The sequence below is a fragment of the Camelus ferus genome, chromosome 30 (assembly GCF_009834535.1).
Source record: "Camelus ferus isolate YT-003-E chromosome 30, BCGSAC_Cfer_1.0, whole genome shotgun sequence".
Taxonomy (NCBI): Eukaryota; Metazoa; Chordata; class Mammalia; order Artiodactyla; family Camelidae; genus Camelus; species Camelus ferus.
The window spans coordinates 15,278,907-15,302,138 of NC_045725.1; the positions used below are offsets into that span (position 1 = coordinate 15,278,907).

At 52.3% G+C, this 23,232-nt stretch overlaps 1 protein-coding gene across 3 annotated transcripts in view; it reads right to left on the bottom strand.

The window, feature by feature from the left end:
• Positions 1 to 487: 487 nt before the first annotated feature.
• The window catches only part of SMAD7 (SMAD family member 7), a 28,660-nt gene continuing 5,915 nt past the window's right edge, over positions 488 to 23,232 (bottom strand). Inside the window, exons 3-4 of one of the 3 annotated variants that reach the window (XM_006177892.3) lie at positions 21,393 to 21,467; positions 488 to 2,463 (exon numbers count right to left, since the gene is read on the bottom strand). In XM_006177892.3, coding sequence (XP_006177954.2) covers positions 1,925 to 2,463; positions 21,393 to 21,467 — 614 coding nt within the window. In that variant the 3' untranslated portion in view covers positions 488 to 1,924. The remainder of the gene's footprint in view (positions 2,464 to 21,392; positions 21,468 to 23,232) is intronic. The other 2 variants (XM_014553459.2, XM_032470345.1) reach the window with 2 other exon arrangements.

A 23,232-nucleotide genomic window follows, 5' to 3' on the forward strand; every position in this document is an offset into this window, starting at 1 on the left:
ACCCAGTGTGGCAGTGACCTTCCTCTGGGAAAGGTGCCAGTCTCAGGACTTAAAGTGAGGAGATAGCAAGCAGGAACCAGAAGGACCCCAAGGTCTTGGGGCTGTACCTCGCCCTCCCATCTCCCAGGGCAACCTCCTTCCCAATCATCCGAAATAAAATTCCCTTTTCTCAACTCTTCAAGCTTTGAAAAATCACCCACCTTTGTAAACTCAGGGCTCCCTGAGGTTGACTGAGGTTACAAACTCAGGATGCTCACCAGCTAAACTCTAGGGTTCCTGCCTAACAAGAAAGGTGGCATCTATGCAGGTACAGATCTTTCTAATAAGGGAAGACCGGGCTATTCTCTCCAGAGACATCCAGGTAACCCCTCTTCCTCCCCAACCAAGCACTGGGAGACCCCAGCTGTTCTGGATTCTGATGGACACACCTCCCCACACCCCTCCCACCAGAAGAAAAAGGAGCTGGAGGACAACATGGAATCAAGTATACATTTTAAAAATTGTTTAATGGAACATAAACTCCTTTAGAAAAACATTCAGCCAGGTGATAACACCCATAGAAAAAAACACCAATCTTGTGTTTATCTTTTTTAATTTGGCATTTGTTATTTGCATTTATATTAAAGCAAAGTGCATCTTTTCTTTATTTTTGTTTATACACATTGCACAATACATAAATAATGATGCTTATAAAACGTCTTTATATTTACAAGTAATAATATATTTATATATAACATAAAATACATTTTTTCTTTAATAAATCTCAGGGTTTTTTTTTTCAGGAGTCCTTTATCTCTCAAAGCACTACAATGCTAAATTTCCAATGAGAATGCTTCTCTTGTTCATTTAAACCTTTGTAGTTAGAAAAATAGCTTATGTTAAAGTCTAAACATGCTCATTGAGCTAAGAGCAGTGTCAACGTATCATACGAGTGTATGAGTTGTAGAAGAAATGAAAGAGTTAGGTGTCAGCTCAGGATGGTACCTTGGGTTGTGATGGACCGAATCCTTGGTGGGAAGAGGGGGATGCTGAGAAGTCTCCCTCCCGGGGCTTCTCCCCTTGCTGGTCCAACAGCAGAGCTCAACACATGGGCTGCGGAGGGGAGGAAAGTGCTGAGCTGGTTTTCTGAGTCCGGGGAAAACCTGATGTCACCAGGGCAGGGGAGAGGCTGAGGGGCCTGAGAGGGCACTGGGTGAGCAATACTGTGACGGGGCTGCCCCGGCAGCCCTTGGGAAGCCCATCTCAGAGATGTCCAGGAGCAGACGGTCAAAAAAGAAAGACACGACAATGGCAACAGGGTGGCTACGGGGGAGCGATAAGACGGCATGGAAAAACGGGTTCTGGTTCAGCCTCTTGCAGGGTTGTTTCTAAGAAGACAATGTCCTAGAAGGGGAGAGGCGAGGCGGGGGCTTCCCGGGGCTGGGGACAGAGCCTTGCTGCTGGCAGCTGCCGCCCCACTGAGCATGTCCAAGGGGCAGAGAGACAACCTTGGGAGGAAAAGGTCTCAGCCGGAGACATCGTAAGAAACACACGAGTCCCCCATCTGCATTCGTGCGCATGTGCGCACACTCGCTCACACGTACGCCCTGACAAGGGCAACAACGACCCCAAAGTTGGGACCTGCTCCCCATTCCAACACTGTGTTTGGCGGTACTCTGATTTTTGCCTCCCCTTTTCACATGAGGTGTTCTGCCAACCATACCACCACCACCCCCTAAAAAACCCAACAATTCTTTTCATAAGCTATTTCTCACAGAACAAAACAAAACAGAGCATAAACGAGAAAGACGAAAAGGGGAGAGGGGGGAAAAAAAACACGACCAAAGAGTTTGCATGAAAAGCAAGCACTCAGGAGGAAAACGTTAGCAGCAAAGTAGTTTGGACTGGGCCCGCTCGGCTCCCGCTCTGTCCTCTCCCCACGTGGCTACCGGCTGTTGAAGATGACCTCCAGCCAGCACGGGCAGCTGCTGATGAACTGGCGGGTGTAGCACTGGCCCCAGCCCTTCACGAAGCTAATCTGCACAGTGAAGCCAGTCCACGGCTGCTGCATGAACTCGTGGTCGTTGGGCCGCTGCAGGCTGAACGCTTTCTCGTAGTCAAAAGCCTTGATGGAGAAACCGGGGAACACTTTGTGTACCAACAGCGTCCTGGAGTCCGGGTTGTCCAGTGTGGCTGACTTGATGAAGATGGGGTAACTGCTGCGGTTGTACACCCACACGCCATCCACCTCCCGCGTCAGCTGGATGCCACAGCCAATTTTGCTCCGCACTTTCTGCACCAGCTGACTCTTGTTGTCCGAATTGAGCTGTCCGAGGCAAAAGCCATTCCCCTGAGGTAGATCATAAAAGATATCCAGGGAGGGCTCCTGGACACAGTAGAGCCTCCCCACTCTCGTCTTCTCCTCCCAGTATGCCACCACGCACCAGTGTGACCGATCCCCAGGCTCCAGAAGAAGTTGGGAATCTATAAAACAAAATGGCAGACATTTGGTTGGTGGTGACGGGGAAGGGCATTTTCTTCCACATCCTCGAATCAACATACACATACACACAGGTACCCCCCGGACCAGCTTGTCTCTCAGTGCAAGACAGGAGGAGGTGACAGTGGTACTGGAAGATGTCCTCTTACTGGGGCCTGGAAATCTTGACCCAGTCTTGATGGAAGAGCCTTGCCTTTAAGCATGGGGCTCAGCTGGAGAGCCCCTCCCCTCCTCTTCTCCCATCCTCCCAGGACACCAGCGCATGTGCCCGTCTGGCCAAAGGAAACCCCACCCCTGCAGAGCTCAGAAGCCAGGACCACTCAGTAACTTGCTAGGTCCTGGTTTTCGGGCTAGAAGAGGCCTTCCAGATAGATGGTCTGAAATTACAGTTCTTGAAACTGGATGGAACCTTGAAGGCCAGCCGCTCCAGCCCCTTGTCATCCTCATGAGAAAACCCAGGCCCAGAAAGCTTATTGCTCAGACCGCAGGGATGACACAGCCAGACCTGGCACCCAGGTCTCCAGACTCCGGGACCACCTGCTGAACAGTCTCTGTGCTTGTGACCCAGTTCTCAGATCAGTGCCTTGGCCATAAGGGTGTACCATCCGCGAAGATTTTAAATGGAAGAGGTTTGAGGTAAAAATATGTCTTCCTAATAAGAAACACAATCTCAGTGTGTCTGTCAACAACAGCTCTGTACACAAAGCGTGAGTTCACGTCAAAATGCCAAATCACAACACGCAGCTTGGTGTCAACCCAGACTACCTTACAGAAGCTCCCTCCAGCCCAGACAGAAAAGGATGTGTCTGAAGTGGGTACACAACCATGCTGGCAGGGCCCTTGTCTGCCGGCATCCTCCTCTTCCCCCTCCCTCCCCAGGAGCATCTAGACTGGGGGCCCTGCCCCCTCCAGTCTCCCTCCCCTGGAGGCCCCACCCCAGCTTTCCTAGACCTGCTTCTTCCCACAGGCAGCGGGGGAGACTGGGGTGATGATTCTGGTAAGGTGATTTTCCTGAATAGGCACTTGGAGATCTTTAAAAGGGGTGGGGGTGGGGGTAATATGGAAGGAAAGGGGGCCCCCAGCGGCTGGCATTCCAGCTCCTCCTTAAGCTGGAGCCGGCGGGGCAGGCCTCAGACTGGGAACCATAAATCTCCCCAGCCCAGCCGGGCTGCAGGAACGCTGTGGTTTGTGGTGGCAGGGCGGAGACCGGAAGTCTTGTATTTGTTAACAAAAATGGGGAAAGGCAGGGGGAAAGCCGGGCAGACGGCAGGGCCTCCCTTGCCCTCCGGGTCCGTCCTTGCTTCTCTCTGACTAGGGGGCTTGGGGCATGAAGATGGGTGCTGTGAGATGTCTTTGGCTTGTTTGGCCTTTTTGAGTTTGGAACCACCAGCTTTGGAGAGGGGTGATGATGGCTTTTACAGCAGAGCAGCCAGGGCTGGGGGAGGGCTCGGGCCCCCATGTCCTGCTGCCCCAGCAGGCCGGTAACCAGTGCAGCTCCGCACACCAACTGCTTCCAACCCTTACAGGCATGTTAGGACCTGGGAACCAGTCAGCTCCATTAACTTTTTTTTTAAGCAGCAGCCAGTTTTGCATGGAGGTGTCCCATGCATAAGTCCGTGCAAATGTACACCGTGACACACTGAGGGGGCCACAGACATACACCCTGAGCGGGGGTCCCCCAGACACCCCACCTGGCCTTCTCAAGTGCCTGCCGGGACGGCTACACAAAACGGGGAAGCCGAGGGCTCATTCCTCCCCTCAGTCCCCACCCCATCGAAAATCAATTCCAGAAACCTGGCCTGTCACCTCCCCCGACACACAAGCATCTCTAAAGTACAAGAGTGAGAGAGGCCATGTCCATGAGTGTGACATACGAGTGTGTATTACACGAGTGTGTGTTTGCGTGCACACACACCGGAACATATGGAAAAACAAGAGCGGGACAAGGGCTCCAAGCAGAAGTGACTCATCAGGCATTAACTTGTTTCTGCAAAGTATCCATCAACTGCTAATAAACTCGTGAGCGCTGGCAATCTTTGAACCCTCTTGCCGAGGGAGTTCAGCTCTGATTCAGGCCACACCAAAGACCCATAACATCCATGTAAATAAAAATGCTCTGGTGTCCAAGTTCGCTGGGGAGGAGAAAGCCCTCCTCTGGAAGGCACAGGGTACCCATCTGCCAGTCCTCCCGTTTGAGGCAGGGAGAGTGTTTTGAAACGTAAGAAGTTCTGGCTTATTAGCCCAACTTGGGACAACAAACCAGCCAGGAAAGGAAGACCAGGGAGTCGCTGGGAGGGAGGTTCGGGAGACCCTCAGCCGAGCCTCACCACAATAGTTCGTTTCACAGGAGCCCGGCTCCCCTGAAACCTGGCACCCAGTAGAGCAGAGGGGGTGGGGGGAGGAGGGGGGTGGGGAGAGGAGGAAGAGGGTGGGGTGGGGGCCTGGGGATCAAGTTGCCCCAGTGCCAGGCCCACCGGCAAGGGGTGGGGGCCTCTGGGGGCAGAGGAAGCTGGGCGGGGGCTGGAGCCTGAGGTCAGCCAGCAGAGGGGAGGGGGAGCGGGGTGAGGGGAAAGGGGGGCACGTTCTGGAGGGTTTCTCTTTCATCTGTGCAGCCCGCCAGTCCACCCAGCAATTTGCTGCCAGACATCCCCTGGAAAAAGCCTTTTTCTGTTGAGGTTAATGGCCCAGCCCAGATAAACAGCATGTGGGTGTCCCTGGATGAGAACAAGGCCCCTGAAAATCCACTAGGTGCCCTAATCAAGGGCAGCAGGACCCCTACGTGCACCCATGTCACCCCACAGCCCCCTAGTACCCTGATACCTCACCTCCTCACTGCTCTTGAATTGTATCTCTGAGCACAAAAACAGGTTCTGTAACAAGGGTGAAGGCCCCCTTTACACAGCCCGCTCCTGGGGGCCGATACACAATGCCCCATGTTGCCAACTCAGACTCCCCTGCTTTGCCCTGCACCACCCGGCATCTGTGCTCATTTCTGGGAAGCGCCCAGCATCATCTTCAGAGAAACACAGTTTCCTGAATCAGGCCCACAGCCCACAAGCATCTTCCCACAAAGTTCTATGCAGATGCTCAGCTCCTGGGGGCTTCCCAGGCCTCGAGGTGAGGAGCTGGGAGGACCTCAGTGAAGAGTCCCCCTCGTTACAAGGACTAAGGAAGGGTCCTCGCATCATAGTTGCTGATAACTTCATCTCCAAAGGTGAAACTCACAGCCCCTTGTTAGTTTCCCTCAGCTTTTATAACTTTTTCCGGTATTTTCAACAACTTCTTCTCCCTCCTCAGAAAACTGTACAGGGGCTTGTTTTAAAACTCTGTGCATTTTAAAGCATCCAAAAGAAAAGCTGTGTTGTAAAAAGCTAACTAATCAGATGCCTGCTCACAATTTTTTCTTTTTATTACAGTTTAGGGAATTTTTGGAGCAATCCCAGAAAAGTGCTGAATCGGCCTAAAATTCCTTTAAGGTTGTTTTACCCCCTCCCCTTCCCCATTTCCCTTAAAGCATAAAATCTACCCTTTAAAAGGAAAGGGGGAGGCGGGTGTGGAGAAGGGGAAGGATTTTGCCTCGTGTTTGCACTTGCATTAGGGAAGACCACTTAACAAGGAGCTCCCTGCCTCGTACAAAGAGTTATTTAATTATCCTGGTCATGAATGAACAGACCAGACCCTTCTAGACCAGAGGCTCATGAATGAATCCCATGCCTGGGATCTCAACGGCACAGGGTGACCAGACCTCAAGGCCACATTTTAGGTAAGAGAGGAATTTTTCCCCTTTTAAATTTTTTATTTGAAGGTGTAAGGAGATGAAGATGGAAAAAAAAAAAAAAAAACTGGAGGGAGGAAGTAAAGACCAAGTTCAGTGCCTCAGTGGTGCAATTTCCAGCCTCCAGGTTGGAAAGTCAACCCTGGGGCCAGAGAGGCAGAGCTGTCCCAAAACACCCAGGGGAATTCTGAAAACACGAGTGTGCACAAGAGTGAGGCCATCTGACCCTAGCCATGTCCACACACAGAGGGGAGGTCCCCAAGATTCCGACCTTTCAGGACAGGGACTTGGGAAACCAAGCCAGCACAGAACCACAGCAGCTAGCGCCCGCTGAGTCCACTATGCCCCACTGCCAGGGCACAAGAGGCTGGAATAAAAGGTGGACGGTGGCCGGGGGGGGGGGGGTGTCTCCACTTGCTCTCATTTCTGTGAAGCAGTTGGATCATAGAGGATTATTTCTCTACTCAGCAGTGGGATGGGTCTGCGAGCCCCCCATCCCCAGTGGTCCAGCAGAGAGAGGGCTAGGGACGGAGCCTGGGCAGAAACGGCTGCCTCACGCAGGCTGATGAGGGCAAAGGAAGGGCACAAATGCAGACCCAGAAGTAAACCCGGCAACCCTGGAACGCAAACATCGCCACGCCTCGCCCTCCCAGGTCCAGGGTTCTCCCTTCTCGGGACTCCGGCGCCACCAAGGGTTGCCTCATCCTGTCCTCCCCCTCCATCAGTCATCTCAAAGGTTAACAGCACCCGTCAGCTCAGCTCCCCACCCTGGTCAGGAAACTGGCTGTTCTGAGAGCAACCAGCCCACTTCAGGGACAAGGACTAAGATAAAAGAGGACTCGGTGCCAATCTGTCCACCCCAAATACAATTAACAAAGACTCCTGTTGGGCTCTAGTTTTCAAGAAGCAAATGACCAAAAACTAAAGCAAACACATAAAAACTTGCTGCGGTGTCTGGGCTCAGTGTGGGTTCTGGGGTCAGCGTTAATCGGCCATGTTGACTCAAAAGATGATGTCAAGGACTGCTCCCTCAGATTCTTGGGGCAGCAAACACAACTCTGGGGTTTAGAGGGTAGCTTGCTCTAACTCAAAACGTTTCAGGTTAACTCTCAGTTACCCAACAAATGCTCAGACCCAACCCACCACCACTGACTGCCCCAAGCTCCTTCACCAAAAGGCTCAGTCCTGGCTTGTGGAAGGCAGAACTGAAAAAGTTGGATTTTTTTTTCCAGAGCTCTGCAATGAGGCTCTCCAAAGATGTGGCTGGACTAGGGTGTGGGCAGGGGGTGCCACAGGCTCTCCTTCAAAGGCTGAGGTGCTTCATCATCATCCCTGGGCCCAACAGTTGAGCTCCCCAAGTCCCACTCCACAGGGAGTCCCACCTCCATGAGCTGACCAGCCATGCAGTCAGACACCCCCCAATTCAAATCTTGGTGTGACTTGATCTCATCCCTAAAATGGAGTTCCTAGTGCAGGCCAACAGGGTCATTGTGACAGTGTGATCAAACGCAGCCAGAAGCCAGGGCCTGGCCTGCAGCCACACTGGAGGGTCTCACCTCTCAAGGGTACATCATCTCTTGGGTTCTCCAGAGGCTTGGAAAATGCTGATGACTCTCCGTGCTCCCACCCCACCCCGGGTGAGAAAACAGTCCTGGGCTGATACCTACACCCCATGAGCACTTAGTATGTGTAGCCCTGTTAGAAGGACAGAAACGAGACACTGTGAGGTTGCACGGTACTATCCTCATATTAAAGGAGAAAATGAGGCCCACATCACCTGAAAAAAGAGCAGGCGGGTTGACGGCCAGAATACTGCCATGTGTGAGCTGTGGGCGGGCGACCACTTTGAGCCTCTAAAGCCACTAGTCCTCTCCAAACACTAGCGAGAAAACCATGTCCTCCAGAGCACACGCTGGAAATGCTATGCCCACTTTAGGCCTGAGTGTGGAGTCCAGCTCCCTTGCACCAAGAAGCCAGGAGAGAAACAGCTTCTTTGTCAGCAAGCTGGTCTGTGACCTCGGCCAAGTGGCTTTGCCCACTAAGTCTCAGTCTGACCTGCCCATAACTGATAGGAAGGGAACTGGGGCAAAACAGCCTCCTGGGCCCTCTTCCGGCTCTGAAGGTCTGGCTACAATCTAGGATTCACAAATGTGCCCCTCAGTATTCAACAATGCTGGTTCCATTTCTTTTTACTGCCTTCTGGAGAGTAAGAAAATCACTTTGGGGAGCAGGGCATATTTTTGCATTTCATTTGCAATAATAAAACAAAAACAAAACAAAATCAAAAAGGAAAGGAGATGAGTCAGACTTTGCTGTGTCCATCTCCAAACCAACTTTTTTTTTTTAAAGAGTTGCAACCTTGTGTTCTTTCTGTCATTCAAGGCCCCCAGGAAAAGGGGAGTATCTGGAGGAAGGGTCTCCTGTATCACCACCATACTGCCAATGCCCACCAGGCTTGTGGCCCTGAAGTTTCTCACCCATCATCACCTCCTGCAAACGCCCCGAGCTTACAGATTCGGCAGGTCCTGCAAGTCTAGAAGGCTGATTCGCGACTGTGTCTTACGAACTGTGATGAGGATGAGTAATCAGTTACTAGAGGGAAAAGGTACTTCCCTGCTCCCCTAGTGGGCCCCACCCCCGACTTCCCAAAGCCTCTCAATGCCCCCAAGTCCTAAGGCCCCCATCCCAGGGGTCCCGCCTAAGAGCAGCGTTTTGCCATCAGAGAATATAATTGAGGGTAGCGCCGGGCAGGGGAGGGAAGCCACACAAAAGCTCCCATCTGTCTCGCCAGCCGGGCTGACGCGGCTTCCTGTGCCCCAGCCTTCAGCCATGCAAATTATAGCGTGTACCCGGCTGCGTGCCTTCTGAGGAGGCCTGCTCTGCCCGGCTCCAAGAGGCCTCAGAGGAAGGGTGGGGACCCCCAGCCCGGCCAACTCCATTCATAATATTTACAGTAAATGGGCCTCCCTGGCTGTCGGTTAGTGTGCATCCAAGCTCATCTCGTCTCAAGTCTGAATTTCAAGTCTCTTCCACTCCTCGGAGCATCCTAAACTTCCCACCCTCACCCCCTCATAACTCAGCAGCTCCCTTAGAAAGGGGGTTCACTCACCTGCACACACAGAGCGCCCCCACCCCTCCCCAGACCTCAACCGCATGATCTGCTCACCTGCCTGGCCCCTGGGCAGGAGCCTGGCCACTCTCAGGAAGACCTAACAAGGAGGGGGGACATCCCACAACAGAAAGCCCACCAAGTCACATCTCTAACCCTCCCACCTCCCACCTGCAGAGGGTCCAGAAATCCCCCCAAATTCCACACGTGGATTCCCAACTGGGAGTGCTCCTCCACCCGCAATCGCAACCTTCTCTGACACCATCAGGAAGTCCCTCATCTTCTTTTTACTGACCACTTCTAAGTATGCTGGCTACACGTTAGAGGGTCGGTAAGAATCTCAATAAACATGGATGCACAATGAGCCAGTTTTCCGAAAGGACTCAACCCCCAGAGGTGCAGGACGGTTTTCGCCTGATTTTGCAGGTCTGGGGCTCTGCCAGAGTTGCTTTTGCTGTGGGCCTCGATTTAATAAAGCCCCGTGCTAGGCGGGAGGGTGCAGCTCAGTGGTAGAGTGCAGTGCTTAGCATGTTCAACCTCCGGTACCTCCATTAAAAATAATAACAATAATAAATAAAGCTGATATCCCCCTCAAACTAAAATAATAATAATAATAATAAAGCAGCCCCATGCTGCACTGACCTCCAGCTCCCTGAAAGGAATTACAGCCCCAGACGCAGGCCCTGCCCCCTCACCCCATCCGGCACACAGCTCCAACTCAACTCTAGCTTTTCTAGAGTAGGGACACCGTCCGAAGATGTGGAAAAATACAGTGAGAAACAAAAGTCCTTTTCATCTCTCCCCTCCCCCATCTCCCCTTGTTCCATAACAATTATGAAAACTGTTGGATGGGATGGCATTTTGAACATTTACTGCATTCCGGCCAATAAATTCCAATGCAGGATCTGATGGAAAAGCCTTTCCCTCTTCAGCCAGCTCCCTGGCTCCCTGCCCCCTGCTCACTCCCAGCCCTCATTCCTTCTTTCTTTACAACCCAACACCAGGGCCCAGCCAGGCCAGGGCCCGCACTGTACTTACGGGGAAAAACAGTACGACAGACTGGAGACAGTGTGCAGACTGGAAAAGTTAATCATTACTTCTGTCTGCCTCCGTAATCTAATCTCTCTGGCTTTGACACACTCACTGTTCAGCCATCCCAGCCCTTTCACCCCCAAAGCAGCCAGGACCTCATAGGCCTGAGGCCCCCCCTCTCACGGGCCTTCCACCCTTTGCCTCCAGTGAGGAGGCCAGGGGGATGAAAGTTCCCCCCTCCCTGGACCACTGTGACAAGGCTCCCGCTGCTCTGTGCTGTGTGCCCCGCATTTCAGAGAACTCCGGGCCTCGCGTGGGCCCCACATAAATGCGGGCTCCAATCTGGCTTGTGTTACAGCAGACAGCCAGGCCACCCCTCCTCCACTGCCCCCCTCACAGCACACAGACTCAGTCCCTCCCAGCCCCCTATCCCATCTTCTCTCACTCCCCCTGCTGGGCTCACCCCCCAGCCCATCCAGTTGCCCCGTGAGATGTAGGCAGACACACAAGTCAGGATGGCTCTGCCTCAAAAAACTCAACACAGAATTACCACAGGGCCCAGCAATTCCACTGCTGGGTACATACCTAGGAGACTGAAAGTGGGGTTTTGAAGAGATACTGGTACACCCATGTTCACAGCAGCCTTATTCACAATAGCCAAAAAATGGAAGCAACCCAGGTGTCCACTGAATGATGAACGGATATACAGACACATTTAAAAAGAAAGGCGATTCTAACACATACTGCAACATGGATGAGTCTTGAAGACATTATGCTGAGTGAAATAAACCAGACACAAAAGGACAAATATGGTATGAGACCACTCATATGAGGTCCCTGGAACAGTCAAATTCAGAGACAGAAAGTAGATTGGTGGTTACCAGGGGCTGGGGAGGAGGGGGCCTGGGGAGTTAGTGTTTAATGAGTACAGAGTTCAGTTTGGGAAGGTGAAAAATTTCTGGAGACGGATGGTGGTGATGGTTGTTCAAATATGTGAAAATTTATTTAATGCCACTGAACCTTAAAACTTAACACTTAAAAATGGCTAGAATGGTAAGTTGCATGCATATTTTATACAAAAAAAGAAAAAAGCCCTGCGGCCTCTCTGAAGGCTTTCCTGTACACCCTGCCTTCCTGGGTACAGGGGACTCTACAGGGGGCTAGGGAGAAGGGGCACCCGCAAGGCTAAAGGCCCCCTGGAAGTGTATGCAAATATTGGTATGCATATGCATTTTCCTGGGGAAAGACCCCTCCCACGAGTCTGAAAGCCAAGAAACTTGAAGAACTACCATCATTTTCTTCGCCAGTAAAAGAAGCCTCTCTCTGGCTACCTACCTCCTCAGTAACAGGGGTCTCATTCCCACCCACCCTCAAATCCAAGAATCAAAGATCACAGATCACAGGGGGTCAGTACCACAAGGGACTTGGGAGATCAGGCCCAACCATGGATTCTGCAGATGAGAAAACTGAGGCCAGGGACACAAAAATGGCTCCGGCAAGGCCACGCACCCAGCTGGTGGCTGTGCCCGAACCCCACCCCACCCCAACCCCACCCACCCCCGGCCCTCAGCCCAGGAAATCAGGCCAGCCCCAGGGGACAGAAACCTGGGGGGTGCTACCCCTCCCAGTGTGAATTCTCTCCAAGCCCCCTCCTGGGACTCTGGCAACTGATGACAAGGAGATTTCGGGGAGTGGGAGGAAAGGTCTGCTTCTGAATCTCTGCAAGCCTCCCAAACTCCAGACCTCTTCCCCAGGAAATACCCCCCATCAGGGTTTTAACTGTGAGCCCCGCCCCACCGCCCCAAGCTGGAGACGGGGCCCATCTATTTTTAAGAACTGTACTGTGCACCCAGATCACAGGAAGAGCTCAACTCTTGCTTTTCCCTCTTGGTTACTGATGAATGAGGGGGAGGCGCCGTGCGGCTACGAGGCTGCCCCGCGGCTGGCAAGGTCCCCAGGCGCTTTCTGAACTGAGCAGCTCTTCTGGCCCTTCCTGGCCTCAGCCACTAGGCTGGGGAAGACCTGCCGACCTTAGCAGGTGACCGCCAGGTGGGAAAGGGCGGCAGAGACGATCATTTCACCTCCAAGTGGAAAATGCAAGAAGGTGGAGGGTGCTGACAGCACTGTCCTATCTTTTGTTTGTCCCTGTTGAACGACCATCCCAAAGTCAAAAGTAGAAAGGCAATACAGAAATGAACAAACATAAGAGCCACCAACAGTCCCCGGCCTGGTGATCTGAGTGCTGAAGGACAGAAACTCCCAATTTTGCAAGATGAAACTGGAGTTGAGATCCGTCCTTCCCTCACTGCCCTAGATCAAACCCCAGGCCAAAACAGCTCTCCTGACTTTACAGAGGAGCGAGGAGATTAATTAAATTAGTGATCTCCAAGAACAGAGCCATCAGTCGGCCAGGGGTGGCGGGGGGCGGCCAGGGGGCAGGATGAGCGTGAAAATGAAACCCCTTGGTAACTGGGTATTAGATTACCTCAAGTAAACCCTCCTACAGGCAGGCCAGGGCCAGAGCCCCACACCCGGGCTGGGACCTCAGAAATGGACTTGACCATCAGATTTTAAATTAAAAAGCAAGCGTTGCCTCCCCAGATGCATGAGAATCAAGCCCACCGGAGTTATAAAAATCCAACTCCTGGGCTTTGGAAACATCCCACCTCCCCTGTGGCTGTAAAGACATAAATACTACCACTCCAGATGTGTCGGTCCTCCGCCCCTTCCCTCCCCTGCTGGGCTAGTCGCCTCCTCTGGGCTGTGCTCCCAGGTACTACCAGGGTCTGGATTGTAACTGTACCTCCTGCTGCTCCGGCTGTTATCTCACAATCAACAAGTGGGGGGGCCTGCGGCTGGAAACAGAACTGGAGGAGACAGACCTCTGTTTATCCACAAGCTTTGCTTTATCTCAACGCTCAACAGACCACACAACCCGAGCAGAGGCAAAAGCCGATGGCAGAGGAGCTGTGCCGGCCGGCCCCGCGCCCTCAGACAATCACCCTGGGGGCCCGTCCCTCCAACATCTCACCCAACGGCCCGGCTCCTACTGCCTGAGAAGCTGACCCCTCCCCGCCTGACTCCAGACAGAGCCAAACCCTGCTCAAGAACCCCCCCAACAGCGCCTTTAGACAAATCATGCCATCTGCCCACAGTCCAAGAACTACATCCTCCATGTCTGGCAGAGCCTAGCTAAATGATTGGGACCACAGAGATGTGCTGGCTTCTCCTGAAGCAATTGGTTCCCCGTCCCAACTTCACACCTTGCAGAGGGAGGCACGCATGAACCCACCTGGGAGGTGAGCGTGCCTTCCAGGCCGGGGTCAGCCAGAAAGGGCTAGGCCCGGTCCCAGCTCCCCGTGGAGGCAGGAAGAGAGAGCCCCTGTCCTCAGCTACTTCCTAGCCAGCTGCGGCCGATCCTGAGAGGTGTTTCCAAGCCAGGCGCCGGTCAGGCAACCTCTGTGGGCTCACCACCTGCCCACAGCATTCTGCCTTGGCGTCCTGCTCTGTTTGGACAAGTTACCCTCATCGAGTGTTCAACAATGCTTTTACACACCCCAGGGCTCTTGTTGTGTTATGAAAACAAAACAAAGCATGCTAAGGAAAAAAGCTGGGGGAGGGGGCGATGGAGGGCAAGCAAGCCACACACAGCTCTCTTTCTTTCTGGTCTCCATGCTAAAGATGGATCCTTGGCATCTTTAGAATCCCACATCCCATGTCAGGGGAACGATGATGCCATCAAAGAGGGGACTTAGAAACCCAGAGATGAGTAAATGAAAACTGTTTTCACACCCAGAACAAAACCTTCTCCACACCATTGGGCTGCACAAGTTCTCTTTCTAGGGGAAGCTTCTGGGTGACTGGGGGCCGCGTGACCCCCCATCCCCCAGGGCAAAGCACAGCTCCTGGACACAGCTGTACCAGGGGAGCTCTGTCTTCTGACTCCTCTTTACTCCTCACCAGTGCCCTAGAAATAGACAGTCAGGGAGTTGAGGGACTCTGGGCTCAGTGCTTGAAAATAAAGGCAGCCCCAGCCTGCCAAGTGCCGGGGACCTTGATGAGGGGAAGGTCATGTTGGGGTGAAGAGGCTAAGGGCATTAGTAAATTCCTATCTAACCCCTACCCAAAAAATAAGAGGTTTTTTTTTTTTTCTTTTTGCAAGTTAAAACTGAGCTAATGACACTGGGTGGGGCTCAGTGTCGAGGACTGTGCAGCCAAACCAAAATTCGCTTCCAGCCAAGAGCCACTTGGCCTCACCATTGGGGGAAGGAAGCTGAAAAAGTCATGAAAGATCCTTTAGTAAACCGGGAAATAAGGCTGCAGTTAACATTTCAACTGAAGGTGACCCTTCTGGTAAAATATTTTTTTAAATAATAAAAATGACATAAAGTTCTCAAACAGCCTCTTTCTTAAAGAAAATGGGCCTAAACGTTCTCGTGGGAGTGGAAGGAAAGAAGGGAAAACAAAACAAAACAAAACAAAACCGGGCTGGCCTCCTCTCAGCCACTACCTTTCACGAACAACTTTTTTCTGGAGTTCTTCTCATAAAAGGAATGATGCAATTTCCTGTCTTGTCCCAATATTTCCTGTTCACTTACAAGGTGAAAGTTATCACCCTGTTTTAAACAACTGTCCTGAACTCCATAGAAAGTTGCTTTTTCTATCCAGTGCCCCATCCCCATCACAAAGTCTCCCCAACTTAGAACAGAAACATCACCATTTTCTACACCTTTAAGGAATTGTTTTAATAAAAAGCCTTGTTCTCTCTATGGAAGAAACTGAGTCTACAGTCACAGCTTCCCCAGAAAGTGGGCAAGGGGCCCGGATCCTCACGGGGATAAAGTGGATGGGGCCGAGGGGCAGCCAAGCACCCCCAATGAGCCAACGTGTTTAGATAGAGTTGCCGCCACCAAGGGAATATTGCTCTCTTGGTGTGTTAGCCACTAAATTGAGAACTGCACCTCAGCAGTTAATAATATCTTCCTGCTGAAAATAGCCCAGAGAGGAAGCCTGTCTGTGACAGTAGGCACGCCGCCAGACTCCGGGCTAGCCATTCAGTACTGCGCGAGAAAGATGGTAGGGCCAGTGGTGACCTCCGAGTGGCCACGCTGTACAGTATCCTTTCACAAGGCTCCTGCAAAGGGAGGGCTCCCGGGCGAGTCACCAGCCTCCTTCTGCAGCCTTATAACCTCGGCGAGGATGTCACATGGACCAGAGGCTCAGGCAGCAGGACCAGAGGAGGGGTCAGATCGCCCAGCGGGGGATCAGGAGGACCCCAGGCTTTGGGAGACAGCCCTTGCTTGGCTGGCTACCCGTCCCTGGGCCAGCCAGGGGGAAAAAGAGCTTCTGGTGCAGAGAGGGAACAGGGCACTCACTTCCCCTGCAGGAAGGTCAGTCTGGGAAAATGAGCCACAGGGAACTTTCCTGACTCTCCTTTCTGTAACCCGCATGGAAAAGGAAAGATTGCAAAATCACAAGAGACAGGCCCATGAACGTGGCCTCACCCAGGAGACCTCAGAGGTGCTTCGGAAACAAGCGTCTACCTACAAGTGTAGATCCCAGGCACCTGACAGAAGTCTCCACAGTCAACGTTCTTTACTGATTATCTAAATATCTATGTGTATTTCAAAGCTGCCACAGGTCACTACTTCTTTAAATTGTGGCAAAATACGCATAACATAAAATTTACCATTAGTGACATTGACAGCATTCACAGAGCTGTGACCATCACTACCTAGTTCCAGAACATTATTACCCGGAACAGAAACCCTGTCCCACAGGCCTCTTTTAACAATGTCATTCACAACAGCAAAGCCAACGGGGAGGAAGGGGCAGAGTTAATGCACCTCGTCCAGTTTCAAAAATCTTACTTGAGAAGAGGCTCAACCAGCAAGATGTTCAAGTTCTTCACTATGGGAACAGAGACAGAACCACAGAAAACCTGCAGGGCCACCAGAAGAAGCCACCAAAGATCACCCCCTGCAGGAACACAGTCTTTCCACCCCCTAACACCAGGGGCTCCCCAACTTGTCTACGCCTTGAAATCACCCGGGCGGCTTCAAAAAATACTAACGCTGTGATCCTGACGACAGACTGTGATTCGGAAGATCCGGTCCTAGTGAGGTCCTAGTGTGCAGGCAAGTCTGGGGACCACCGCCCAGTGCCTTTTTTCCTCCTACCACCCGGTTAAGACGCCTGCTTTGAAGCAGCCTGGCAATCACGGCACTGCAGCAGCAGGATCCTGGGACAGTAGCAGCGCAATAAAGCAGCAAACGGAGCCAAACTTGATCATGAACCCTCTGGCAATTCCTCCCTTTTCACTGTCCCCCGGCTCTGAGCTTGCCATCAAGGTCTCACAGGTCCAGAAGTCCACCCAGCTGCAGCCGGGCTCTGCTAAGAAAAAGCAGAGCCTGGGGAGGGGGTGTGAGTGACCTAGGCTGTGGCCAAAAGCTGCGCGGGAGCCTGGCCCTCACCTGGCTGCCTCCCCCTTCGCAGGCCAGCCCTGTTCTGCCTCAGTGACAGGATGCATGAGGAGGCAGGCCTTCTAGTCTGGCCGGCAGAGCAGCCCCAATTTGCTCCAGAGACTTTTAATGCTGTCACCCTGCATTCAACCCCTGCCTGACTGCCCCATTCTTTCCAAGACAATAGGGGTTTTAACAGTGAGCCCATCTCCAGGTTGAGTGCATGGCCTCAAGCATCGCAGCAGAGGCGGCAGACCCCATGACTGGTCTTCACCAGGGAGTGGCTGTGCACCAGGTAAGCTGGCCTGGGCCCGAGTCACCAGGCTGGCATTAAGGAATATGTGGATTGGGTCCCTAGAGATTCAGTCACTTCTCACAGTGGCCTGGACAGAAGGCGAGTGGGTAAATAAGGTGCTTTTGCTCATGGGCACAGGTGCTAGTCTGCCTGACTCCCCCACAGCCCATGCTCTTGGCCACTTGGATGAACTCAGTCCACTCCCACTCTCCTCCCCATGACATTAGAGACTCCAGAGAAACCACAAGCTGCTTGTTCCCAGGCACGGGAAGGAGACATTATAAACACAGCAATGGGCACCCAGGCCCAGATTCCCAGTTTGCCATCACCGTTCCCAGCCAGGTCACAAATGCAGCTGAATAACTTTTGGTAACAACAGGATAGAACCATCTTTCCTAAGCTACTTGGTTTGAGCCCAAGATGACCATGGACCCAGCCAGGGTGGCATTTTCAGATTCTATAGGTGTTTTTGAAGACCCTCCCGCGAGGCTCTAATAGATGCCAGTGGGGATCAAAGAAAAGGAAAGAATGGTTCCTGAAAAGGATGCTGATCTCAGGATACTCCTGTCACCCAGAAGTAGAAGCTATACACAGATCTGAAGACCTTAGCAAAGGAGCTGGCCTCCCTTGGATTGGTAAGATGGTATCTCTCCAATAAGTACCCTCAAGTCCCTCCCCTGGACACACCAGTACCATGTCTCCATTGCCTCCCGCTTCCCTTCTTGACATCCACTGTGGCACCTCTTTTGAACTTTAAAAGACTACAAATGATTGCTGGCCTCCAATCTCAGCCCTAACTGGGGAGGTCCGTATGCCTAAGACCCAATCAGCTCCAGACATCAATACATAAAGCAGGGGGCTGGAGGATGGGTCTGCAGCACAATAATCTAGAACTCGCAAGTGGGACGGTGTTCCTTCAACCTCCCCCCAAACCAGGACATCAGACACGCCAAGTGAAAGCCCCTCCTCCCCAAAACTCCAGATGGAGGCTGCCAAGATGACAGCTTCAAACACATGCTTTTAATTACCAGTGATACAGTGAAAGCTCTGGGAGCAAATCCTTTCCCTTTCCACCACCGAGCTGAACCTAGAAGCTTCCCATCTATATGAGACTCCTCCAAGGTGGGTATTCCTGGATCAGGACACATGCCAGCAACAAAGGCCTGTTCTGTACGCTTTTGAAAAAGCACCATACCCAGATCACAATTCAAAACCAATCCACAAACACTTCTCAGCCCCAAAGAGCATATCCTCATGGAGAAATTGTCCTGAGGGTCACTGACCCCATGTGAGAGGGACCCAGGCCTCTCCCAGAGCCTGCCTGTGGGCATCTGCCTGCTCATGTGTCTACACGGGATCGTCTATCTGTACGTCTGCAGCATGCATACACACGCACGCGTACACACACACACACACACAACCAAGCACCGAGCAATCCATCTGTCTCGGAGAGCCGGCTGTCAGAAATGAAAGTACAATCTCCTGGAACCGAGTCACAGCCTTCTAAAAATGTGCCGTTTTCCCAGACTGAGGAAACTTGCAGGGGTGGGGTATGTTTCACTGCGAGTCCCAAAGGCCTGGGCCTGTCGTCTCACCGGCCAGACCCGAGCTGCAAGGCTGGAATTCCAACCTGCAGCCAGCGGGCCGGCTCCCAGCCCACTCCCCTTCCTCGCAGGAAAGGGAAGGGCCAGCCTTGGAGTCACCCCGGCATCTCAGGAGGGGCGTGCCTTTGCACACACCCCCACCCCCACCTCCGAGGCACCACATTTTCACATTGGGCTGTTTTCTCTTTCCCTTCTTCCCTTGCCAAGAGAATCAAGCCCTGGCTCCCGCTGCCGACCTTCCTCCCACCCTAAACTGAGCCCCATTCATTAAGCCTGCTCTCAGCCAGGGCAGGACAGGAAGGAAAACAGCACACAGGGCCTGTGAAAGAGACACTCAGAGAGGTGATTTCAAGGGGGAGGTGGGGGCAGATCCTTGCGGGCGTTTTCCCCGCCCCGCACATCCCCCACTTCGATGCCCGCTTGGCCCTGCCTTCCCCACAGCAGGCTCCCCACCAAAGCCCCCCACTGGCCTCATCTTCTGCAAGGCGGACACACCCGGGCCACCCTCTCCCCATCCCCATGGAAAGATCAACTTCTTGGAAACGAGGAGGTTCAGGATATATCCCTTTGCAAAACCCTCTGCCCTGGCCCCAGGCCACTACAATCATTTGGGGAGGGGGAGGCATCCTCACTGCAAAGGGTGGAGACCTGGGTTTTCTCGGCGCCCCAATGCCTCCTCTCCAGATACCCCCCAAACCACTGGCGCCAACCCAAGAAGCAGTTTTTTCAATTTCCCCCCACAGCACATTATTAATAAACTGCTCCAACTCCGAACGGAAAGAAGAAAGAGCTCAAACTTTGAAGCCTTGGGAATTAGTAAATCAAGAACTAAAATTCAAAACAAATGCTCTTTCGTGTGGAGCCCCCCCCTCCTTTTTTTTTTCTTTTTGCAGTTTTGTTCAACTACGTGATCCCTTCAGAGACAAGCACTCCTTCCTACCAGCTCCTCATTCATTGAAGTGGCTGCAGGTACTCTGGGGCTGGGGGGAGGAGTTAATCATTGCTTGACCCCCAGTTTCTTTCTCCGACTAGAGAAACTCTTAGAAGCCCACCCATCTCAGAAGGGGCTGCACGGTTACACTGTTCAGGTCACAGTGTTCAGCTCCCGGGCGGGTAAGGAGGCTGGTGGCTGGCCGGGTGTTGTCACTTCCTCCAGCAAAGGAGACAGACAAGATGTTATCAACAAGACAAACCTTCCGAAAAGCCCCCTTTCAAAAGCTACCACTTCCCTTGCTTATTTCATGTGGTTCGCAGGGGCCGGGACTCCTCCCTGCACACTCGGGATTTAAAAAATAAAACCGTCTAACAACATCCTGAGTGTGCTATTTTGCCCAGACCCTTTCCTCTCCTTGGTCTTCTTTCTTTCCGGAACTCTCTCAGCCTTAGAAAGCAGAAACCCTCCAGCTCTTCACGCCCCGTGTGTTCCTCCCTCCTCCACTGCCGTGGCCCACCCTCCTCCTCATGCCCCAAGCCCCCTGCCCTCGCTGGGTCCTTCTTTTTTCCTGCTCAGCTCTCATTAGGAGCATTGAGTAAACAATACCTCTGTCTCAGATAACAGCCAGAGTATATACCGCGCTGAAATAAAAACAAACAAGGGTCTCCCTGCAGACATTCTCAGCAAGCTCAATTCCTGGAGAGGGAACAGGCTGGGATGACTAACAGAGCAACACCTGACCAGTCTGAGGTCACCTCACAAAAGAGGGTGCACCACAGTCTCCTTAAGAGTTTTATGGCTTCCATCCAAGCTGCCATGATGCCACACCAACGTCCCAGGGGCAAATGCCCAGAACTCTGCAGGATTTTCTTTTTTATTTCCCCCCCAGGTTACTTTCCCTCTTGCTTTAGCTAGTTCTTAGAAAATCCAGTGATTGGCACACTGGGGTAGGAAAAACAGGTGGAAACAAGACATCTTTAGAACAAAATGGAAATGCCTCCCATTTACATTGCTAATGAGTTTCTCCAAGTTTATCACTCTCCTCTCATGTCCCTCAGGGACAATGAGGCTTGAGCTACCCAGTGCCCCTCATCCAATCCCATAACCCTCCAGCCCAGCCATTCCAGGCCCTTGCTCACAGCCGTGGGCCCTGAGGAAAACCTTCCCTGCTGGGTAGCAGTGGTAGGGCCTACTATGTGCAGCATCCCAGCCCGGGCACTCCCATTGCCTGACATGCATTGCAGACGCTGGACTGAGAATTACAACTTGCAGAGAAGCACCAAGGACATCTGCTCTAAGCTTCCATCATACACTTGGGATCTGTCTTCAACAAGTTCCCAAAAGGTGGATCCATCCCCTTAAGGCACCCGATGCACTATGGGCAACAGCTTAAACCATGAACTGATGACATCAAAGTCACCAAGGGAACCCCCTCAAGCCAATAACCAGGAAACGGGGCTCAAGGGCAGCCCCCACACCCCCATCCCTGCTGGCCCGTATTTCCACATCTACAGGGCAGGCCTGGCAGGGACGGCAGAATGATGAGCTGAAGGGCACTACAGTGACCACGAATGCACCCAGTTTAACGCACATGAAAGTGGGAATTAATTCCAGACCAGCTAGGGTGACGGAAGGCCACCTCCAGTCTCCAGTAATTTTAGGAGGTCTTGAAATTGCCAGGAAAGTAAGAGAAAGCATCTCACCTGAAAGCCCCCCAGGGGCCAGATAATTCGTTCCCCCTGTTTCAGCGGAGGAAGGCACAGCATCCGGACAGGCTGCTGCAGATCGGGAAAAGAGAGAGAAATACACACACAAATAAGTAAACAGAAACACCAAGATTAACTTGTAAGCACATTCTGAACAGCATTAAAGAGAAACCACACATTCCAAACGGCCGACTCCCAGCCGCGATGCTGACTATGAATGGTCTGCTCAGGCTTCGCTACCCATCACGAGACAGACCACAGCACCTTGTCACCCGTCTGGGCTCCGGGCTGCCAGTTCATCATTAGTCAAGTCAGACTCGATCACAGACTGGCTGGAATTTCTTTGATTGCAAATCCCCCATTGAGGAAACCAGGTAGTTCCCAAGGTCAAAGAAGGCCGGGTTCTTCTCTCCACCTTGGCTGCTGTCTCCCCACCATCTTTCCCAAAGAAAGATCCAGGGCATGGACTCTTTGCTTGGATCCAGTGGCCTCGCTGACATTCCCACAGACCAGTGTCTCCCTCTCATTTTTTTAGACAGATTTCCTAGTTCTTCAGGACTTTCTTAAAACTGGCATTAGGTTAAAAGGACTGCTTTTTTGTTCTTAACTGAGGTCTAGTAAGTATAGCGAAGCACACAAATCTCACATACAACTCAATGAATATTACTCTTGTATACACCTGTGTGAAGCCCCTGCCACGTCAGGACAACAGAGGACATTCTCAGCAAGGGTCCTAGCTGGAAGAGAAATGTTCTTCCTCCTTCCAGGCCTAATCCAAACTCCCCACCTCTGGAAATCTTCCCGGGCAACCCCAGACCTGCGAGGCTCCCTGCCCTCAGTTTCTATAAAATCCTTCTGGCACCCAGCACTGGGAGTTTCCTTCTGCGGTCTTTACAGATCTTTGACCTTCAGATCCTGCCTGCCTGAACTAGACTATAACCTTCTCTTGAACATCTTTGTCACCCTCAGGTGCTCAACAGTGACCTAAATGTTAATGAGGATAATGACAATTTCAGCTGAGAAATAGACTCGACAACCTCCCTCCAAGCAATTAAAACAATAACGCCCACGAACCACAACTAATTAGTCCCAGAAAACAAAAATACACAAGACCCCGTAAGCATATCACGCACCACTGCCAACGCCAAACTTACTGAAATCCATAGAGAAAGGCCAGCTCAGGAAAGGGGTTTCCCAGCTCCGAACCAAAAACACCAGGGTGGATGGTGCAAATTCCAGTCCTTCCACCCCGGGCCACTAGCAGGATGTCCCTGGGGTGTGCGTTACCAGTTTCCCACTGGAACCGCTTGGCCGAGATGGCAAATATGAAGCCAAGGGAAAGAGCGGCCCAGAGGCAAGTAGCCACGGGAGCTCTCCAGTAGCCCAGCAGCTGTTTCTGTTCCCGGGTGAAGGGCAGAGGTGGGCTGGCCCCTCAACTCTGAGGTTCTCCCTCTAATCTCTCCTGCATCCTCTCTCAGGCTAGAAGAACAGCTTTTCAAGAGTTCTTCTAAACAGAGGAGGGGGAAGCGGAGGAGTGGCAGGGGAGAGAGAAAAGACTGTGTGTGTAATCTCATTTTATCAGAGTAAAGTATTATTCCTAACAGGAATATACAGTTTTACAGGATACACTTAATCACATGGAAAACAATAGGGGCAGGCAGGAAACAGAGTTGCTGGTTAGAGAGTATACCCTGCACTTTCTAAACTGTTCTGGTGGCCTTCGGCATGCTCTAGAGATAGGCTTCAACCTACCCCCAAACGGAAGGCAGCCCCACATTAAATATGATGACTTATCCATGGCCACTCCTCACCCCCTCACCCCCCTGCCATGCCCCCT